The sequence below is a fragment of the Natrix helvetica genome (genome assembly GCF_964273705.1).
Source record: "Natrix helvetica genome assembly, chromosome: 1".
Classification (NCBI taxonomy): domain Eukaryota; kingdom Metazoa; phylum Chordata; class Lepidosauria; order Squamata; family Natricidae; genus Natrix; species Natrix helvetica.
This window is the reverse complement of record NC_138548.1, coordinates 348,190,047-348,206,851: the sequence shown is the minus strand read 5'-3', so window position 1 is coordinate 348,206,851 and position 16,805 is coordinate 348,190,047. Positions and strand designations below refer to the sequence as shown.

The following is a 16,805-nucleotide window of genomic DNA, read 5'->3' as shown; positions in this document are numbered from 1 at the left end:
GCCAATTTCCGCCACTCCTTCTCCCACACCTTGTCTGCAAATGACATAAACCATGAAGCAGAGTGGTAGAATGAATTCAGTTTTTCAAGGGTCAGCCCATTTTTTCCTGGTTGTCTATGGACTTACACCTCATTGGCTGGGGAAATGGCAATGCCCCTTCAAGCCATTGTTTAAAATGTAGTCATGGACACACCTTGGCCATTCTTGCACTCTTCCTAGAACAGAATAATCAAGCAAGCAGTAAGTTGTCTTTGACCGGGCAGATGGTTGTTGGGCATAACAGACTGTTGAGTATTTAGTAAGCTTCCCTTCCCTTAATATATTTGTACAACGATAGGATAGATTGCATGCATTTGATATTATGCCAGGAAACCTAGAGATCAGATGTCCTTGAGACAAAGTTTCATGATCCTTCGGATTTCTGGGGCATAGAAAATGATAACCTTTTGCAGTTCATTCTAAGAATTCATTTTTTAAAACTATAATGTTTTATTTTGGGATGATGTGGTAGTAAAATCTCATTACTAAATAGCAATAGCATTTAGGCTTATATACCACTTCACGGTGCTTTACAGCCCTCTCTAAGTGGTTTACAGAGTCAGCCTACTGCCCCCAACAATCTGGATCCTCATTTTACCCACCTCGGAAGGATGGAAAGCTGAGTCAACCTGGGTCTACCTAACAATGCAATTGAAAAAATACAAACAGTCGATACTCTTAGCCATTTATATATTTTCAAGGACTTCTCAAGCATAATGTGATAAACCAGATGGTTTTAACTGGTTTGTGCTTTGTACACAATGCTAAGGCAAAAATCATGGTTTATAAATTATAATAGTCTGTTTTGCAGATCCTGCTCTGCCATAATGTAAATATAAATATTATGTGATTATAAATCTTTCAATTTATATTGTTTTATTTTTATTTGTTTACTAGTATGATTTGATAGCTTATTAGTAACCATGACTATAACTAAGTGTTCTATCTTTTTATTCCTGATGAATGCATTTTATTTTCCTTATTTACCCTAATGTACACTGAGAGCATATGCACCAAAGACAAATTCCTTGTGTGTCCAATCACACTTGGCCAATAAAGAATTCTATTCTATTCTGTTCTGTTCTGTTCTGTTCCGTTCCGTTCCATTCCATTCTATTCTATTCTATTCCATTTTATTCTATGCTATGTAATCTGTTTTTGGAGTATATACATGGTTAGCCAAAAGTTAAGCTCTATAGGCCATCACAATATGTTTTATTGGGGTGTTTTTTTCATGTTACCATACTTAGGAATTTTCGAATGTCATGCATCATCCTAACATGAGTTAGGAAGCATTGAGAAGAAAACAGTAACAGATTATGATATTTAATATATGTCTATAATACTATGTCTACAGCACCTGACTTTTGGCCTACTCTGTATATGAATCCATTGTACTGTGTTATGACTAAAGCCTGTAGATTTGTCAGTCGTTATGAGCAAGAACTGAAGCTTCGCACTAGCTCCATATTACCTACAGTGTTTATTGTGATCAATAATCCATCTAGAATAAGATATGAAATTATATAAAGACCAATAAGAATATGGTAGTCATGGATGTTTGATTACATGTCCGAACTGCTTCCCTGAAAAATTATCATGATATTGACGATACTCTCCTTGGGATCAGAAATTAAGAACTGTATAAGCTAACGTTCTATCTCAGGTGTTGTTGCAAGTTGAGTGAAATGTATGTGTTCCATAGATTGTCTACAGAAATTACAATACATGAGTGGTGGTTTTGATTTTTTCCTGAAATTCCTAGACAAGTCTGTTCAGGTAATGGTTTATTTGAATATCTGTTGAGCACGAAAGTTGACATTTTACCCAAAGCTAGGGTCACCATTATTGATCTACACACCCAGGCTTTCTTGCAGTTGGCAGAGGTGTCTATCACGAAAGGACAACAAAGCGTTCATTTATTGTTGGAATAATTGAGCCAGTAGGTGACTCAACAAGTCAGCCTTGGATATTGGGATGATGGCAGTGCTAATGGTCTCATTTCCCTCAGGGCAAAATATCTGACCTAACCCAGCCCAAATTTACTTTTGCATTTAAGATGCATTCCCTCAGCTCAGATCAATGATGTTTTTCTAGGTCATTAACTCATGCCTGCCGTCTGTCTCCTAGCTGGAATGAAGATTGTTCATGCGAAGGGCAACCTTATTTGAAGAATAGAATAGGAATAAGAATAAGAATAAGAATAAGAATAAGAATAGAATAGAATAGAATAGAATAGAATAGAATAGAATAGAATAGAATAGAATAGAATAACAGAGTTGGAAGGGACCTTGGAGGTCTTCTAGTTCAACCCCCTGCTCAGGCAGGAAACCCTACACCACTTCAGACAAATGGTTATCCAACATCTTCTTAAAAACCTCCAATGTTGGAGCATTCATAACTTCTGGAGGCAAGTTGTTCCACTGATTAATTTGTTCTAACTATCAGGAAATTTCCCTCTTAGTTCTAAGTAGCTTCTCTTCTTGATTAGTTTCCACCCATTGCTTCTTGTCCTGCCCTCAGGTGCCTTGGAGAATAGTTTGACTCCCTCTTCTTTGTGGCAACCCCTGAGATATTGGAACACTGCTATCATGTCTCCCCTAGTCCTTCTTTCTATTAAACTAGACATACCCAGTTCCTGCAACCGTTCTTCACATGTTTTAGTCTCTAGTCCCCTAATCATCTTTGTTGCTCTTCTCTGCACTCTTTCTAGAGTCTCCACATCTTTTTTACATTAATTGCCAACAGTGTTGATAACTCTTAAAAAGAGAAGAGAAGAGAATAGGATAGGATAAGATAGGAAAGGATAGGATAGGATAGGATAGGATAGGATAGGATAGGATAGGAAAGGATAGGATAGGATAGGATAGGATAGGATAGGAATAGAACAGAATAGAATAGAGTACAGTAGAATAGAGTAGAATGGAATGGACCCTACACCACTTCAGACAAATGGTTATCGAACATCTTCTTAAAAACTTCCAGTGTTGGAGCATTCACAACTTTACTTTTGCATGTAAGATGCATTCCCTCAGATTAATATTTAAGACAGATATTAAGATAGATATTTAAGACTTCTAAAAGATGTGGCTCTAACTAGGATTCCCATAACCGGGCGGTAAAACTCTTTGATGATAGCAAAGAGTTAGATGACCATCCTACTCAAACATACTTTGCGTGACATGTAAGAGATTCTAGAATTTTCAGATTTAGTAGTTCTTTTATCTAGTGATTGCGCAACGGTGTATTGGCATAGATTAACAAACTTGACCTTGAGGTGTAGCTCTGAATTTCAGGATACTACAATAGCTTCAAAGACCTAGATGAGCTAAGCATTTCTTGAAACAAACTCTATTGCGTGAGAAACCTTGCTGATGATGCTTAGTCAAACAAATGTCAAATAAATTGCTGATTCTTTACTTATTAACCATTTGGAGATAAGGTTTATTACAATGACCATCTGGGGATTAGGTTAATTGCAAAGTCCAAACAGAAGTTGGAATCTTACCTAAGACAGGCAAATTTCACTCCTCAATTTACAACCTAACCCAATTCACACATTCACAAAGATTAGATTACCTTGGTTGGGCTTACTGCTTGATGCATGAATTCAGTTGGTTATAAGGTTTTCAGAAAACCATGGGTAACAAAACATGCTTATTATTATAGGTAGTCCTTGATTAACAACCACAAGTGAACCCAAGATTTCTGCTGCGAAGCAAGATAGTTGAGTTGTGCCCCTTTCTTGCCACAGTTGTTAAGTAAATCACTGCGATTGTTACGTTAGTAACACAGTTGCAAAGTGAATCTGGCTTATCCATTGACTTTGCTTGTCAGAAGGTCACAAGTGTCCAAATTTTGATCTGATGACCTGCAATGGTTGTGTGAAAAACAGTAATAAGTCACTTTTTTAGTACCGTTGTAAATTCAGTCACCAAACAAACTGTTGTAAGTCAATGACTACCTGTACAGTACATACTTCACACATTATACTAGTACAAGCTTCAGTACAATACTAATATACAATATTGTACAGCAATGGTGAAACTTTTTTGGCTCGCGTGCCATAAATGGGGGGAGCGCAGGGGAGTCGTGTGCGGATGTGCTGCACCCATAATGCAATGCACGACACCCCCCAGTGCACATGCGTGCTCTACAGGCGTGACACCCACCATTTTTGCATGCTTTTTTTGCCCTCCACAGGCTCCAGAGGCTTTATAGGAGCCTGGGGAGGGTGAAAACAGCCTGCCCTGCCCCCCCGGAAGCCCTCCGGAGGCCTGAGGGACCTTCAGGACGCTTCCCTGAAGCCTCCGGAGCAGACAAAATGAACCTCCAAGCAAACCGGAAGTGACTTCTGGTTTACTCGGAGGATCGTTTTAAGCACTCTGAAAGCTTCAGGGACTTTCAGGAGGCTTCCCTGAAGCCTACGGAGCAGTCAAAACGACCCTCCGAGCAAACTCGAAGTCCGTTCCCGAACTTCTGGTTTGTCTGTAGGGCCGTTTTTTTGCGCTCCGGAGGCTTCAGGGAAGTTCATGAAGCCTCTGGAGGGCCTCCGGGGGGGGGGGGAACCTTTATAGGAGCCTGGGGAGGGTGAAAAATGGCTTTGAAAAAGGGTGAACTCAGCTGGCCAGCGTGCACATATGTGCCATAGGTTCGCCATAACTGGTATAGTACATTATATAGATGTACAGATTAGGTATGTAATCTGGCTTCACACATTATATTAAGCCAGGGGTGTAAAACTCGATTTCATTGAGGGCTGCATGGGGGTTGTGTTTGATCTTTGGGGACAGGGTGGGTGTTGTCAGGGTGTGGCCTGATTGATGTCTCTCATGTGAGGGGTGCCTGTGGCAGCCTGAGTGCTCTGCCAGAAAAAAACAGGCTCCCAAGCCCCGTTACTGGCTGCGATGGCCTCCTGCAACCTTCTGTCAGCAAAAACGGAGCTCGGGAGGGGCACACCGCGGGCCAGTCCCTCACTCTTTCCAGGGTGACCCCATAGGCCAGATCTAAGCACCTCACGGGCCAGATCCAGCCCATGGGCCTTGAGTTTGACACCCTTGTACTAAGCTATGTGTTGGGAGTATACTCCTAGTGTTGGGTAGGCAACATATATCTATATACAACAACAAATGGTCGTTGTTGCTTTAAATGGGTGAATGTATTTATCAGCTGTAATTAACTTTACAATAAGAGGGAGTCATGAGAGCTCACTCACTCTCTCTCTCTGCTTGTCCTATGCTTGATGACTGGAACGTGAACTGCGACTGTAAGCAATTGTTTGTTCTTTGAACTGTGTTTGGACATATATCTACTATCACTGCTTGTGAAGCAATTAGTAGTAGTAAAGCTACTTGTTTTTTACTAGCAGGGTCTGAAACTCTATTCGTGTGTATTTTTCTACTAGCAACATTCTTTCCCTCTAGCTGCACATTCTGCTGCGCTACTTTCTGTTTCCCAACGGAGATACCCTTAACACTATGAATTGTTGAATAGGTGGGATTCAGACATTTCAGTAACATAACGAAGAATCTGAAACTGATTTGAAAGTTTACACAGGCCTTTCACTTTCATTAACACCCTTCAAATCCTAAGGATCTGGGGATGAGACAAGGGACATGACACCATGATATGTATGACCTGATTTTGACATTGTGAGATCTAGCAGATCTATCAATGCTCAAATTTCTTGACACTTCTGGCAACAAAATCTGGGTGGAAAGGTCCCAACACAACTGAAGACAGGCAGGTATTGCATTCTGCTGGTTCTGATCGGTTTGCATGAACCGGTAGTGGAAATGGCGGGTGGCCCTGCCCCACCTGCCCCGGCTCTACGGCACCCCATTTAGGCCCTTTTTAAAGGCAAAGCATATGCGCGAAAGGCGGAGTGCGTGCGCAAACATGCGTGCTCACATTTGCGAACCGGTAGGAAAGGTAAGTAAATACCACCCCTACATGCAGGGGATTTTTTGGTACAGGATTCATAGTGGAGAATGTTTCCTATCCCATCAAGTTTGTGGGGAAATGGAAATTATATAAGTGTTTTGGTCCTGAAAGCCATGGACATCACAACACAAACATTTGTTTGTTTTTTCTTTCAGATCATGAAAGTCTTCGATTTGTCAGTGAAGACCGGTGAATGTATCAAATTGAAGGGGAAAATACATCAGGGGGCCAAGAGGTCTGTATAATTAATTGGCTTTAGACAGATCAGAAATGACGCTAAGTCTTTGCTGGCTTTGAGCAGATTTAAAAGTCTTCCTTTTCCACTTCTGTTGCTTGTATAAATATTATGAATGCTGTGTTTTCATTGGCAGGGGGCTTAAGAAGTTCAGTTTGCAAACAGAATATCTTAAACGACCAACAATTGATATGAAATGACTCTGAAATGACTGATGACATTTTGGTCTTGCAAATCCTTGCAAGAATGGGGGGGGGGGGGGAGACTTGTTTTTTATAAGCAGATAATATGATTGGGTTCACATACTGTACTGTGATTGGTGAATAAAACACAGTACCCACAACACTGGCCTATCTACAGCAGGAAGTTGCCCCCTAAATTCTTTTTGGCCCCATTCACTACAACCCACACTGAAATGGTTTTGCAATTAAGAAGAAGTGGATATAAGGTAGGCTTGATGCTTCAAAGATTTGTTAACCAAAGTCCTGCTGAATCCAGTGCCATCATGGTGGTAAAATGCTTAAGGTATATTAGGGTTTGCTGCATTGGTGGATTCCTCTCCCTGTCGCTACCGGTACGCTGTGCATGGGGCTGGGCGTCCTGGTCGTGCACATGTGCTGCGCACACATGCACACTCCACCACCCCTGCAACACCCAGCTGCTCATCGGAGGTCGCACAGGCGCCGCACACTGTGTGCGCATGCGCAATTGGCCCAGTTGCTTTAAAAACAGGCATGGAACGCGGGCAGGCAGAGGGGCCAAATGAGTCACTGTACCGGTATGGAGGCCACTGCTCTCGGCTACTACCAGAATGCCCATACCGGGCTGTACTGGCTGAAACCCACCACTGGTCTGCTGCAATGAAATGATGAAGTTTCAGAAGAAAATGAAAAGAAAATTAAGGGGATTGTATCATGGTCAAGTGAAAGAATGCAGGAAGGAAGGCATGCAGGGTCCCCCATCAGGGAACCACAATAAGGCCTGGTGAAAAGATAACACTTCCTAGAAGGAAAAGCAAGCACTGGTAGAACAGTTCCTCTAGGAGTCAACCCCAAGGCTTACTTGAATGAGAAAGGCAGGAAACAGGGTATTGTGGCCCACCAGCTGCCAAAAGAGCTGGCGGCAGACTCAGAAGATGAGAAGGTTGGGGAAGAACTTGGGCCAGTTCTGGAGTCTGGGGAAGATTCTGATGGATGCTCAGCATCGGACACAGAGACAGAACCAAGGCCTGTCCGTCATTTCCCAGCCACCGGAGAGGCAGCTGCCTTTGGAGGCTGGGGTGAGTGAGGTGGAAGAACAGCGTGGGCCTGTTCCAGATGTATCTATGCACAGAGCAGTCAGGAGAGGTGAAAAGGAGGAAAAGGATTTGACTCTGGAAGCAAAGCAAACGTGGACGCTTAATGGCCCCTCCTTGGCTGGGGAATAAATAGAAGGAAAGGGGAGTGGTGATCCTAGGAGACAACAGTTCGTATTTCTAGAGATTTCGATCATTATGTTTCGTGCAACAAAGACTGCTTGCCAGAACTTAATTTGCAGCCTTTCGGCTGGTAGCTCACGGCCTTGCAATTATTGTAAGGAACTGATAAGTTCTGCTGCTGCAATTAAGTCTTTGCAGGACTTTTGCCTGGACTTTCGGTGGATGAATAAAATTAATTCATAAGAGGTAAGTAAAGAGGGGTTTTTACTGGCAAGGGGTCTGTTTCTTGTTTCTGCTAAGGCCAGGTCAGAACACAGGGAAAGAATGAATCAAACCTTGTGATGGACGAAGTCCAGTCTGAACACCAGCCCAAACACCAGCCCAGCCTTGCTACCAAACCGCTGAAAATGGGACTGCGATTTTTGAAACTGGCTTACGAAACATGTGCTTAATGTGTCGCCCTTCCCTTTGTTAGTTTTGCCATCAACTTAGGTCGGGATGAGTCAAATTTGGCCATCCACATGAACGCTCGCTTTGAAGCCCATGGAGACGTCAAGAAGGTGGTGTGTAATTCCAGATCGAATGGCCAGTGGGGTGCGGAGGTACGGCCATCGATATTCCCGTTCCAGGAAGGAGCTGAAATCAAGGTCAGGAAGAACATTTAAGGCACTGAAGTGTCAGTTCAAAAGATGTGGGATCGCTTTTAAAAAAAAATGTGGCTGAGTGTCAGCTACCTTTTCTCTGAAACTTCACCTGATCTTCCTGGCTTGCTCCATGTGAAATGCCACTAGGGGGCACCATGTTGGAAAGAATGTCAGCTGCTGCTACCAATTCACTTTCTCAATCACTTTCCCCCCCCCCCCCCCCAAGATAGTGAGGACTCTCAGGTTGTATCCAATGCTTAGATCAGTGATGGTGAACCTATGGCACGCGTGCCACAGGTGGCACGCGGAGCCATTTGTCAGGGCACGCGAGGCGCTGAGTTCACCTTTTTAAAAGCCATTTTTTCGCCCTCCCCAGGCTCCAGAGGCTTTATAGGAGCCTGGGGAGGGCGAAAAGAGCCTCCCCCGCCCTCCCAGAGGGCCTCCAGAGGCTTCAGGAACCGTCCGGAGGCTTCCCTGATGCCTTCAGAGTGCTTAAAACCACACTCCGAGCAAACCAGAAGTCACTTCCGGTTTGCTCGGAGGGTCGTTTTAAGCGCTCCGAAGGCTTCAGGGAAGCCTCTGGACGGTCCCTGAAGCCTCTGGAGGGGCGGGGGAGGCTCTTTCCGCCCTCCCCAGGCTCCTATAAAGCCTCTGGAGCCTGGGGAGGGCGAAAAAAGCATTTAAAAATGGGGGGGATCGCGTGTTGTGCACGAATGCACACTGGGGGGTCGCGCGTTGCATTATAGGTGTGGCACGCCTGCACACGACCCCCCTGCGCTCCCCCCACTTGTGGCACGCGAGCCAAAAAAGGTTCGCCATCGCTGGCTTAAATTAAAACGATATTGAATAGCAATAGCAATAGCAATTAGACTTATATACCACTTCACAGCCCTCTCTCAGCGATTTACAGAGTCAGCCTATGGCCCCCAAGAATCTGGGTCCTCATTTTTTCAACCACGGAAGGATGGAAGGCTGAGTCAAACTTGAGCCAGGCGAGATTAAACTCCTGGCAGTGGGCAGAGTTAGCCTGCAATACTGTATTCTAACCACTGAGCCACTGCGGCTCTTCCTATTGCCCTTGGTCAGGCAATTTGATTGGTTCTTTTTATCCATTAGAGTTATGTCCCTGTTATTTAATCTGAATACTTCTGCTAAGCTGGGTACCTAATAAAAGTAGTCTGTGGTTAGCAGAATTAGCCTGCAATACTGAATTCTAACAATTGCACCGCCACGGCTCATAGATTGTGGTTGGCCATAAGGTGGGAACCAACTATTGTATTAACATAGGGATCCCCAATCCCCGGTCCGTGGCTTGGTTTGCAGCATGCCAGAAACTGGGCCATGCTAACAAGTGAAGCTCCATCCACAGGATGAAGGCAGCAGGCAAAACCATGTCCCCTCCAGTCCGCAGAAGAACCTCTTCCCACAGAACTGATCCCTGGTGCTCAAAAGATTGGGGGTCGCTGTCTTAGTATGTTATGTGAAGCAGGGCAAGAACATTAAGATGTTTTGTTGTGGGTTTGCATAACTATGCTCAAGCAAGCTTCTTTTGGCGATATGCTCAGCAAAGCTTTGCATGAGCTTATCCTAAGACTGAGAACAAATGTGAACCTGCAAAGAGAAAGGAAGAGGGACTAACATAGGTAAGAATCAAGAGAGTGCCACATGCTAATCGCCGCATAGAGAAAATTGCATCGTTTGCATGATGCCATGTGCGTGTGTTGTCACTTCTTCCCACAATGGAACCAGTGGCCACTTAGGCACTAAGGTTCTCCCAAAATATCTTGAGCGGTGTTCAGACCATGCCCGCCTTCACAGCCAATTTCAAGAAGACAACTGTAGAAGAGAGTGTATCAAGTAGTTTTGAAAAGCTCAGTGGACACACAGAGAGAAGTTTTTGAAACCAAGATCCAAAATATAACTCATGGCCTCCTACTATGTTGAATAGGTCTGGAGATAATAACAGAGTAACAGAGCTGGAAGGGACCGTGAAGGTCTTCTAGTCCAACCCCCTGCTCAAGCAAGAAACCGTATATTATTTCAGACAAATATTTGTCCGATTTCTTGTTAAAAATCTTCAGTGGTAGATCACCCAGGACTTCTGAAGCCAAGCCATTCTGCTGATTCATTCTTCTAATGTCAAGAAATGTTTCCTTATTTCTAGGTGGATTGGAGGCGAGGCGAGGGGGCTAATAGAACTGGAACAGATGGGCTTTTTCACAAACTGGCACCCATTATAGTTCGTTTTGTTTTAAGCCATCCATGTACTCCTATAGAAAGCAAGCGATAAGATCGCCCCCTTTAGATAGACTTAAAAACCACTCTTATTTCCTAAGATTGTCAATGTGGCTCAGAGTGAAGAGTTAAAAGCCAATGCTTGGCTTTGCAGACTGCTAACCTGATTTTCATTTTATTTTAAATTAAAAAGATCTACATTTTTAAGCCAAGTGGAAAAGAAAACCTGGCGAGGGAATTGCCCGTAATATATTATTTTCTTGCAATAAACACATTAGCATTTGCCATGATATACTAAATCTGCTGTCTTTCTAGAAACTATGGCATTTCTGGGTTTCTCCCCCAGAGTCTGAGTGCTGCATTATAGCCTCCTTGAATCTCGGGAGGGTAGTTACTCCTTAATTGCAAGTACAGGGAGTCCTCGACTTACGATCACAATGGAGGCCAACATTTCTGTTGCTAAGTGAGACATTTGTTAAGTGAACTTTGCCCCATTTTCTGACCTTCCTTGCCAAGAGTTGTTAAATGAATCATTACAGGCATTAAGTTACTAACATGGTTGCTAAGTGGATCTGGCTTCCCCATTGACTCTGCTTGCCTGAAGGTCCCCAAAAGGAATCCCATAATGCCAGGACACTGCAACTGTCATAAATATGAATCAGTTGCCAAGCCAAGTCTGAATTTTGATCACATGACCATGGGGAAGCTGCAATTGCCATAAGTGTGAAAAGCAATCATAACTCAGCTTTTCCAGTGTCATCGTAACTTTGAACGGTCACTAAATGAGGAATACCAGTAAGTTCAGGGATCCAGAGAGGTCCAAGCCAGAGTAAAAATACAACACAACGATTTAAGAAAGCAAAAGAAACTTTAAAAAAAAACCATATTAAAAAAATAAATAAAGAGTGAGCCGCACTTTAAATATTTTTAAACAATAAAACGAAAATTCTGCCATTGGTTCTGCTATGTAGGTAGTCCTCGAACTTGTGACCACAACGGAGTCCAAAATTTCCATTGCTAAGTGCCCCATTTTACAACATTGTCACAGTTGTTCAAAAAGAATCACTGCAGGTGTTCAGTTAGTAACAACAGCTGTAAAAAGTGAATCTGGCTTCCCCCATTAATTTTGTCGGAAGCTTAGAAAAGGGGATCACATGACCCTGGGACACCACAACCGTAAATATCAGCCAGTTGCCAAGCATCCGAATTTTAATCACGGATGTCATAAGTGCGAAAAGCGATAATAAATGACTTTTTCCAGTGCTGTTGTAACTTTGGTCACTAATTGAATACAACTAGTCTTTGTAAGTCAAAGACTAGTTGTATATTTATTACCATACTTGGAGCAATGAATGGACTATGTATTTGATCATCCATAGGCAAACAACTGTGTATATATTTGAAATATATGGAGTGGTGGTTGCTCTGACTCCAGGCCTAATTCATCTTTATTTAGGCCAGGGGTCTCCAATCTTGGCAACTTTAAGACTTGTGGACTTCAACTCCCAGAGTTCCTCAACTTCCTGGGAGTTGAAGTCCACAAGTCTTAAAGTTGCCAAGGTTGGAGACCCCTGATTTAGGCCATAATTATTGATGGGTGGGGGAAGAATCTGGATTTTCACTTCCTGTAGCTCATCAAGGAATTAACTTGTTGGCCTGTTCTTAATAGATCTGCCTCTGCTACCAAGCTGGGGAGATAAAGGTGAAGATCGATGGACAGGAAATCAGCTTCCCCAATCGTCTTGGCATGAATTCTGTCCAATACTTCTCAGTGGATGGAGACATGAGCCTTCTGTCTTTCAAGTATTGTTCTAAGTGTTGATGAAATATAGTCACACTTCCACCCTGTGGATTTCTTCAATAAGATACAAAAAAAAAGAGACGAATAAATGAGTCATTTGACTTCTGTCTCAGTTTCTTTTTTAATCCTTTCAAAATAACAATATATCAGAAATAACACATTAATATAATTATCGTAAAAATGCATACATTGTTTGTTTGTTTGTTTTATTGGATTTATATGCCGCCCTTCTCCCAAAGGACTCAGGGCGGCGTACAACATTAAAAAACACATATCACAAAAGTTAAAAGGAAATTAGATAAATATCCAAAAAAACAAACCCAATTAATATGACAATAACATTTTAAAAATTAGATAAAATTAACAGGCCAGGTCGGCTTGCTGGAAAAGCCAACTTTTTAGGACGCGTCGGAAGGACCGGAGGTCAGGGATTATGCGAAGCTCCGGGGGCAGCTCATTCCAGAGGGAAGGCACTCCCACAGAGAAGGCTCTCCCCCTGGGGGTCACCAGCCGACACTGTCTGGCCAACGGCACCCTGAGGAGGCCAACTCTGTGGGATTGTACTGGACGGTGGGAGGCTACTGGTGGCAGTAGGTGGTCTTGTAGGTACCCTGGGCCTAAGCTATGGAGCAATTTAAAGGTCATAATTAATACCTTGAATCGCACCCGGAAAACAACCGGCAACCCAGTGCAGGCCGCTTAAAAGAGGTGTAACATGGGAGCACCTAGGTACCCCCATGACAACCCGCGCAGCCGCATTCTGGACCAGCTGAAGCCTCCGGGTGCTCTTCAAGGGCAGCCCCATGTAGAAAGCATTACAGTAGTCCAGGCGAGAAAGGACGAGGGCATGAGTGTCTGTGCATAGAGCATCCCGATCCAGGAAGGGGTGCAACTGACGTACCAGGTGAACCTGGTAAAAGGCCCCCCTGGTCACGGCCGTCAGGTGTTCTTCTAAACTAAGCCGCGTATCCAGGAGGACTCCCAGATTGCGAGCCTTCTCTGAGGGGGCTAAAGTTTCTCCCCCTATCACCAAAGATGGAACAAGATGTACAAATTGGGATGATGGAAACCACAGCCACTCAGTCTTGGAGGGATTGAGCTTGAGCTTGTTCCTCCCCATCCAGATCCCCACAGCCTCCAGGCATCGGGACATCACGTCGAGGGCATTGTTTTGGTGGTTTGGGGTAGAGATGAAATGTTGGATATCATCAGCATATTGATGATACCGTACCCCAAAACCATGGATGATCTTGCCCAGTGGTATCATATATATGTTGAACAGGAGGGGTGAGAGAACCAACCCCTGGGGCACCCCACAAGTGACGCACCTTGGGGTCGATCCCTGCCCTCCAGTCAACACAAGCTGTGACCGATCCGACAGGTAGGAGGAGAACCACCGTAAAACGGTGCCCCCCAATCCCAACCCCCCGAGTCGTCACAGTAGGATACCATGGTCGATGGTATCGAAAGCCACCGAGAGGTCTAATAGGACCAGGACAGAGGAGCAGCCCCTGTCCCGGGCCCGCCAGAGATCATCAACCAATGCGACCAATGCCGTCTCAGTGCTGTACCCAGGCCTGAAACCCGACTGAAACGGATCCAGGTAGACAGCTTCATCCAGGTACTGGGGAAGCTGACGGGCTACCATTGTCAAAAGGAAAGAAAGAAAATGCTTTTAAAAAGTGAAAAAAAGGCAACAGAAAAGAACAAAAAGTGTATCGTAACAGTAAATGTTTATTTTCTAAACATACTTATGTAATTCAAATATTCATGTCTATATATTTCTATGGTAACACACATGTGTGTGTGTATGTGTGTGTGTATGTTTCCCAAAAATAAGACAAGGTTCTATTTTTTTTTGACCCCCGAAATAAGGGCTTGGCCTTATTTTCGGGGAGGTCTTATTATTTTTGAAGTGCAGGAGGCAGCGAGCCTGGTCACCTCATGGCTGCTGCTGTGTTACAATATTTTTGGCGAGGGCTTATTTTGGGGGAGCGCTTATTTGAGTGCATGCGCTCAAAAGCCCATTTGGACTTATTATCCTGGGAGGTCTTATTTTCAGGGAAACAGGGTATTAGGCAGTGATGTGCAGTCAGGTGAGGCAAGTGAGGCACAGCCTCACCGCTCTCATCGTGAAAAGAAAAAAATGTAAAAGGAAAAAGCTGAGCTAGTTGCTGCCTCACCATGGATGACTCTGCTTAACTGTTAAAAAAAGCCTCTTAAAAAGCACCCTCTACTATGAGGCAGGAGAACTGCATGCCTCATCTAGTCTGACTTTAGGCGTTTTATGATCACTCGAGTAGAGTTAAGCAAGGGTTAAAAGCCTAAAAATTCCTGACGTAGGTGAGGCACACAGTTCTCCTGCCTCATAGCAGAGGGCGCTTTTTAGAGGCTTTTTTTAACAGTTAAGCAGAGTCATCCACGGAAGCCAAGAAAAGAGCCATGCTGTAGCACGCACACTTTCCCCCAGCCTCTTCCTTTTGGAAGGCTCGGATCGGCTCCCCTCCGGCTTCTCTGCCTCTCCTCACACCCCAGCCTGCCAGCATGAGGTGAGTGGGTAGGATTTATTGCGTTTCAGGCATTTCCCACCCAGACAGCAGACTGCATTTGCAATGGTGGAGGTGTTTGGGGAAGGCAGCAGGGGATTGGGGTGGTGGTGGCAGAGGAGCTGCTTTAAAGCCACTGGAAAAGATATCCAATCCAACTTGTGTGTGTGTGTGTGTGTGTATGTGTGTGTGTTTGAGAGTGAGTGAGAGAGGGAAGGGGGTAAGAGAGATAGTCCAAACCAACTTGTGTGGTGTGTGTGTGTGTGTGTGTGTGTGTGTTTGTTTGAGAGAGGGGGAGGAAGGGAGAGAGGGAGGAAGGAGGGGAAGGGAGAAGAAAAAGAAAATGAAAAAAGGAAACATTTTGCAAAGGAGAAAAACAAATGCTGTCGTTTTTAAATCGGAACTGAGCATGCCTGGCTGTGGAATTCTGGGAGTTGAAGTCCACAAGTCTAAAAATATTTGAAACCCACCACTGTGTCAGTGCCTCACCAGCCATAAACCTCACCGCACGTCACTGGTACTAGGGGTATATACTGTACATACATACATACATTTGAACCATCTTTCTCCCATTTACCATCTTTGCCTCTCTCCACCATTTGAGATACCTGAATACCTCCCATTTCCCCCCCCCTTCCTCTAAAGTTACCATCTAGACATCATTTACCATCTATTTACCATCTATTACTTACCATCTTCCTCTGAAGTTACCATCTAGACATTATTTATCATTATTGACCATCTAGACTTTAAGACTCTGGTCCTTCAATGAGATCCTAGCCCTGCCGGCTATTACCTATTAACTTTGTTTTATCTGCACCTTACCCTACTGGGACTTTTATTATTCAATCAATTTACTCGAGGTTAGACCTGCTCCACCTGCGAGAAGCCCCTCTCTCGCAGGTATGGCCCCTGGCCCTTTCAAGGGCCAGCCTTGATGACGGGTTTGTGAACCCCGAGAGGTGGAAGAAAAGGAAGCTGAGGGGCTTTTTATCAAAATGTTTTATTGTGTTTTTAGGGGGTTCTAGGAAGGGGAGGGGGGATAACCAGGCCAGGAGGGAAGCCAACGCCAGACGAACAGGTGAGTCTACGAAGGAAGTGAGCGGGGTGAGGGGGGAGAGGGAACAAGTTATTCCAGTAGAGGGTTGTTTTATTACAACGGTCGCGGGGAGGGGGGGATGCGAGGACAAGAAAAGATCGCAAGGTTGGTTGGGAGACCGTGGCTGCTGGCTACGCCCGGTCGTTTGTACCAACCCCCGCAGCCTAGGTGGTCGGGAACTACAGAGCCAGGGCCTGAGGCTGATGCTCTGCAATGCAAGGTCCGTGACCAACAAGGCCCCCCTCATTAAAGAGTTGATCTCGGAGGGGGAGCTGGACCTTGCAGGGATAACGGAGACCTGGTTGGGTCACGAGGGTGGTTTACCCCTCGTGGAAATGTGCCCACCGGGTTTCCGTGCATTCCATCAGCCTCGGGCCCTGGGTAAGGGTGGCGGGGTGGCGGTAGTTTTACGGGATTGTCTAGAGCCGAGGGAGTTCACTGTTCCTCAGATACCCGGGTGTGAGTCGCTGGGTATGAAATGGGGCCCAGGGAGGCAGTGGGGTCTGCTGATTGTATACTTGGCTCCTCGCTATACGTCAGCGGCCCTGCCCGAGCTCCTCGAGCTGGTCTCGGAGACGGCAGTTGAGATACCCAAACTTCTGGTTATGGGGGACTTCAACCTGCCGTCGACGGGAGCAGCGTCCGAGGTGGCTCGGGAGTTCATGGCTTCCATGACAGCCATGGGCCTGACCCAACTAATTCAGGGCCCCACACACGAAGGCGGCCACACACTGGACCTTATTTTTGTATCTGAGCAGTGGACGAGTGATCTGGGAATAGGGGATTTAGAGATTACGCCCCTGTCATGGTCAGATCACTCATGTCTCCGGCTGGACTTCCCTGGCG

The 16,805-nt window shown here is 44.8% G+C and overlaps 1 protein-coding gene across 1 annotated transcript; it reads left to right on the top strand.

Annotated features, from left to right (window-relative positions):
• The first annotated feature begins 220 nt into the window (after nt 1-220).
• Nucleotides 221-12,389, top strand: LOC309383686 (16 kDa beta-galactoside-binding lectin-like). Its single transcript, XM_081936493.1, has 4 exons — nt 221-240; nt 6,138-6,217; nt 8,110-8,281; nt 12,183-12,389. Exons 2-4 carry the CDS (start codon nt 6,141-6,143, stop codon nt 12,333-12,335), a joined length of 402 nt encoding a protein of 133 aa, XP_081792619.1. The 5' UTR covers nt 221-240; nt 6,138-6,140; the 3' UTR covers nt 12,336-12,389.
• The last annotated feature ends 4,416 nt before the right edge of the window (nt 12,390-16,805 follow it).

What these genes read in the sequence shown, in the direction of transcription:
- LOC309383686 (XM_081936493.1), top strand. Translation starts at nt 6,141, where the DNA reads ATGAAAGTCTTCGATTTGTCAGTGAAGACCGGTGAATGTATCAAATTG. An exon ending in ATACATCAGGGGGCCAAGAG is followed by an intron (nt 6,218 to 8,109) that starts GTCTGTATAATT and finishes TCCCTTTGTTAG; the next exon opens with TTTTGCCATCAACTTAGGTC. An exon ending in AGGAAGGAGCTGAAATCAAG is followed by an intron (nt 8,282 to 12,182) that starts GTCAGGAAGAAC and finishes TGTTCTTAATAG; the next exon opens with ATCTGCCTCTGCTACCAAGC.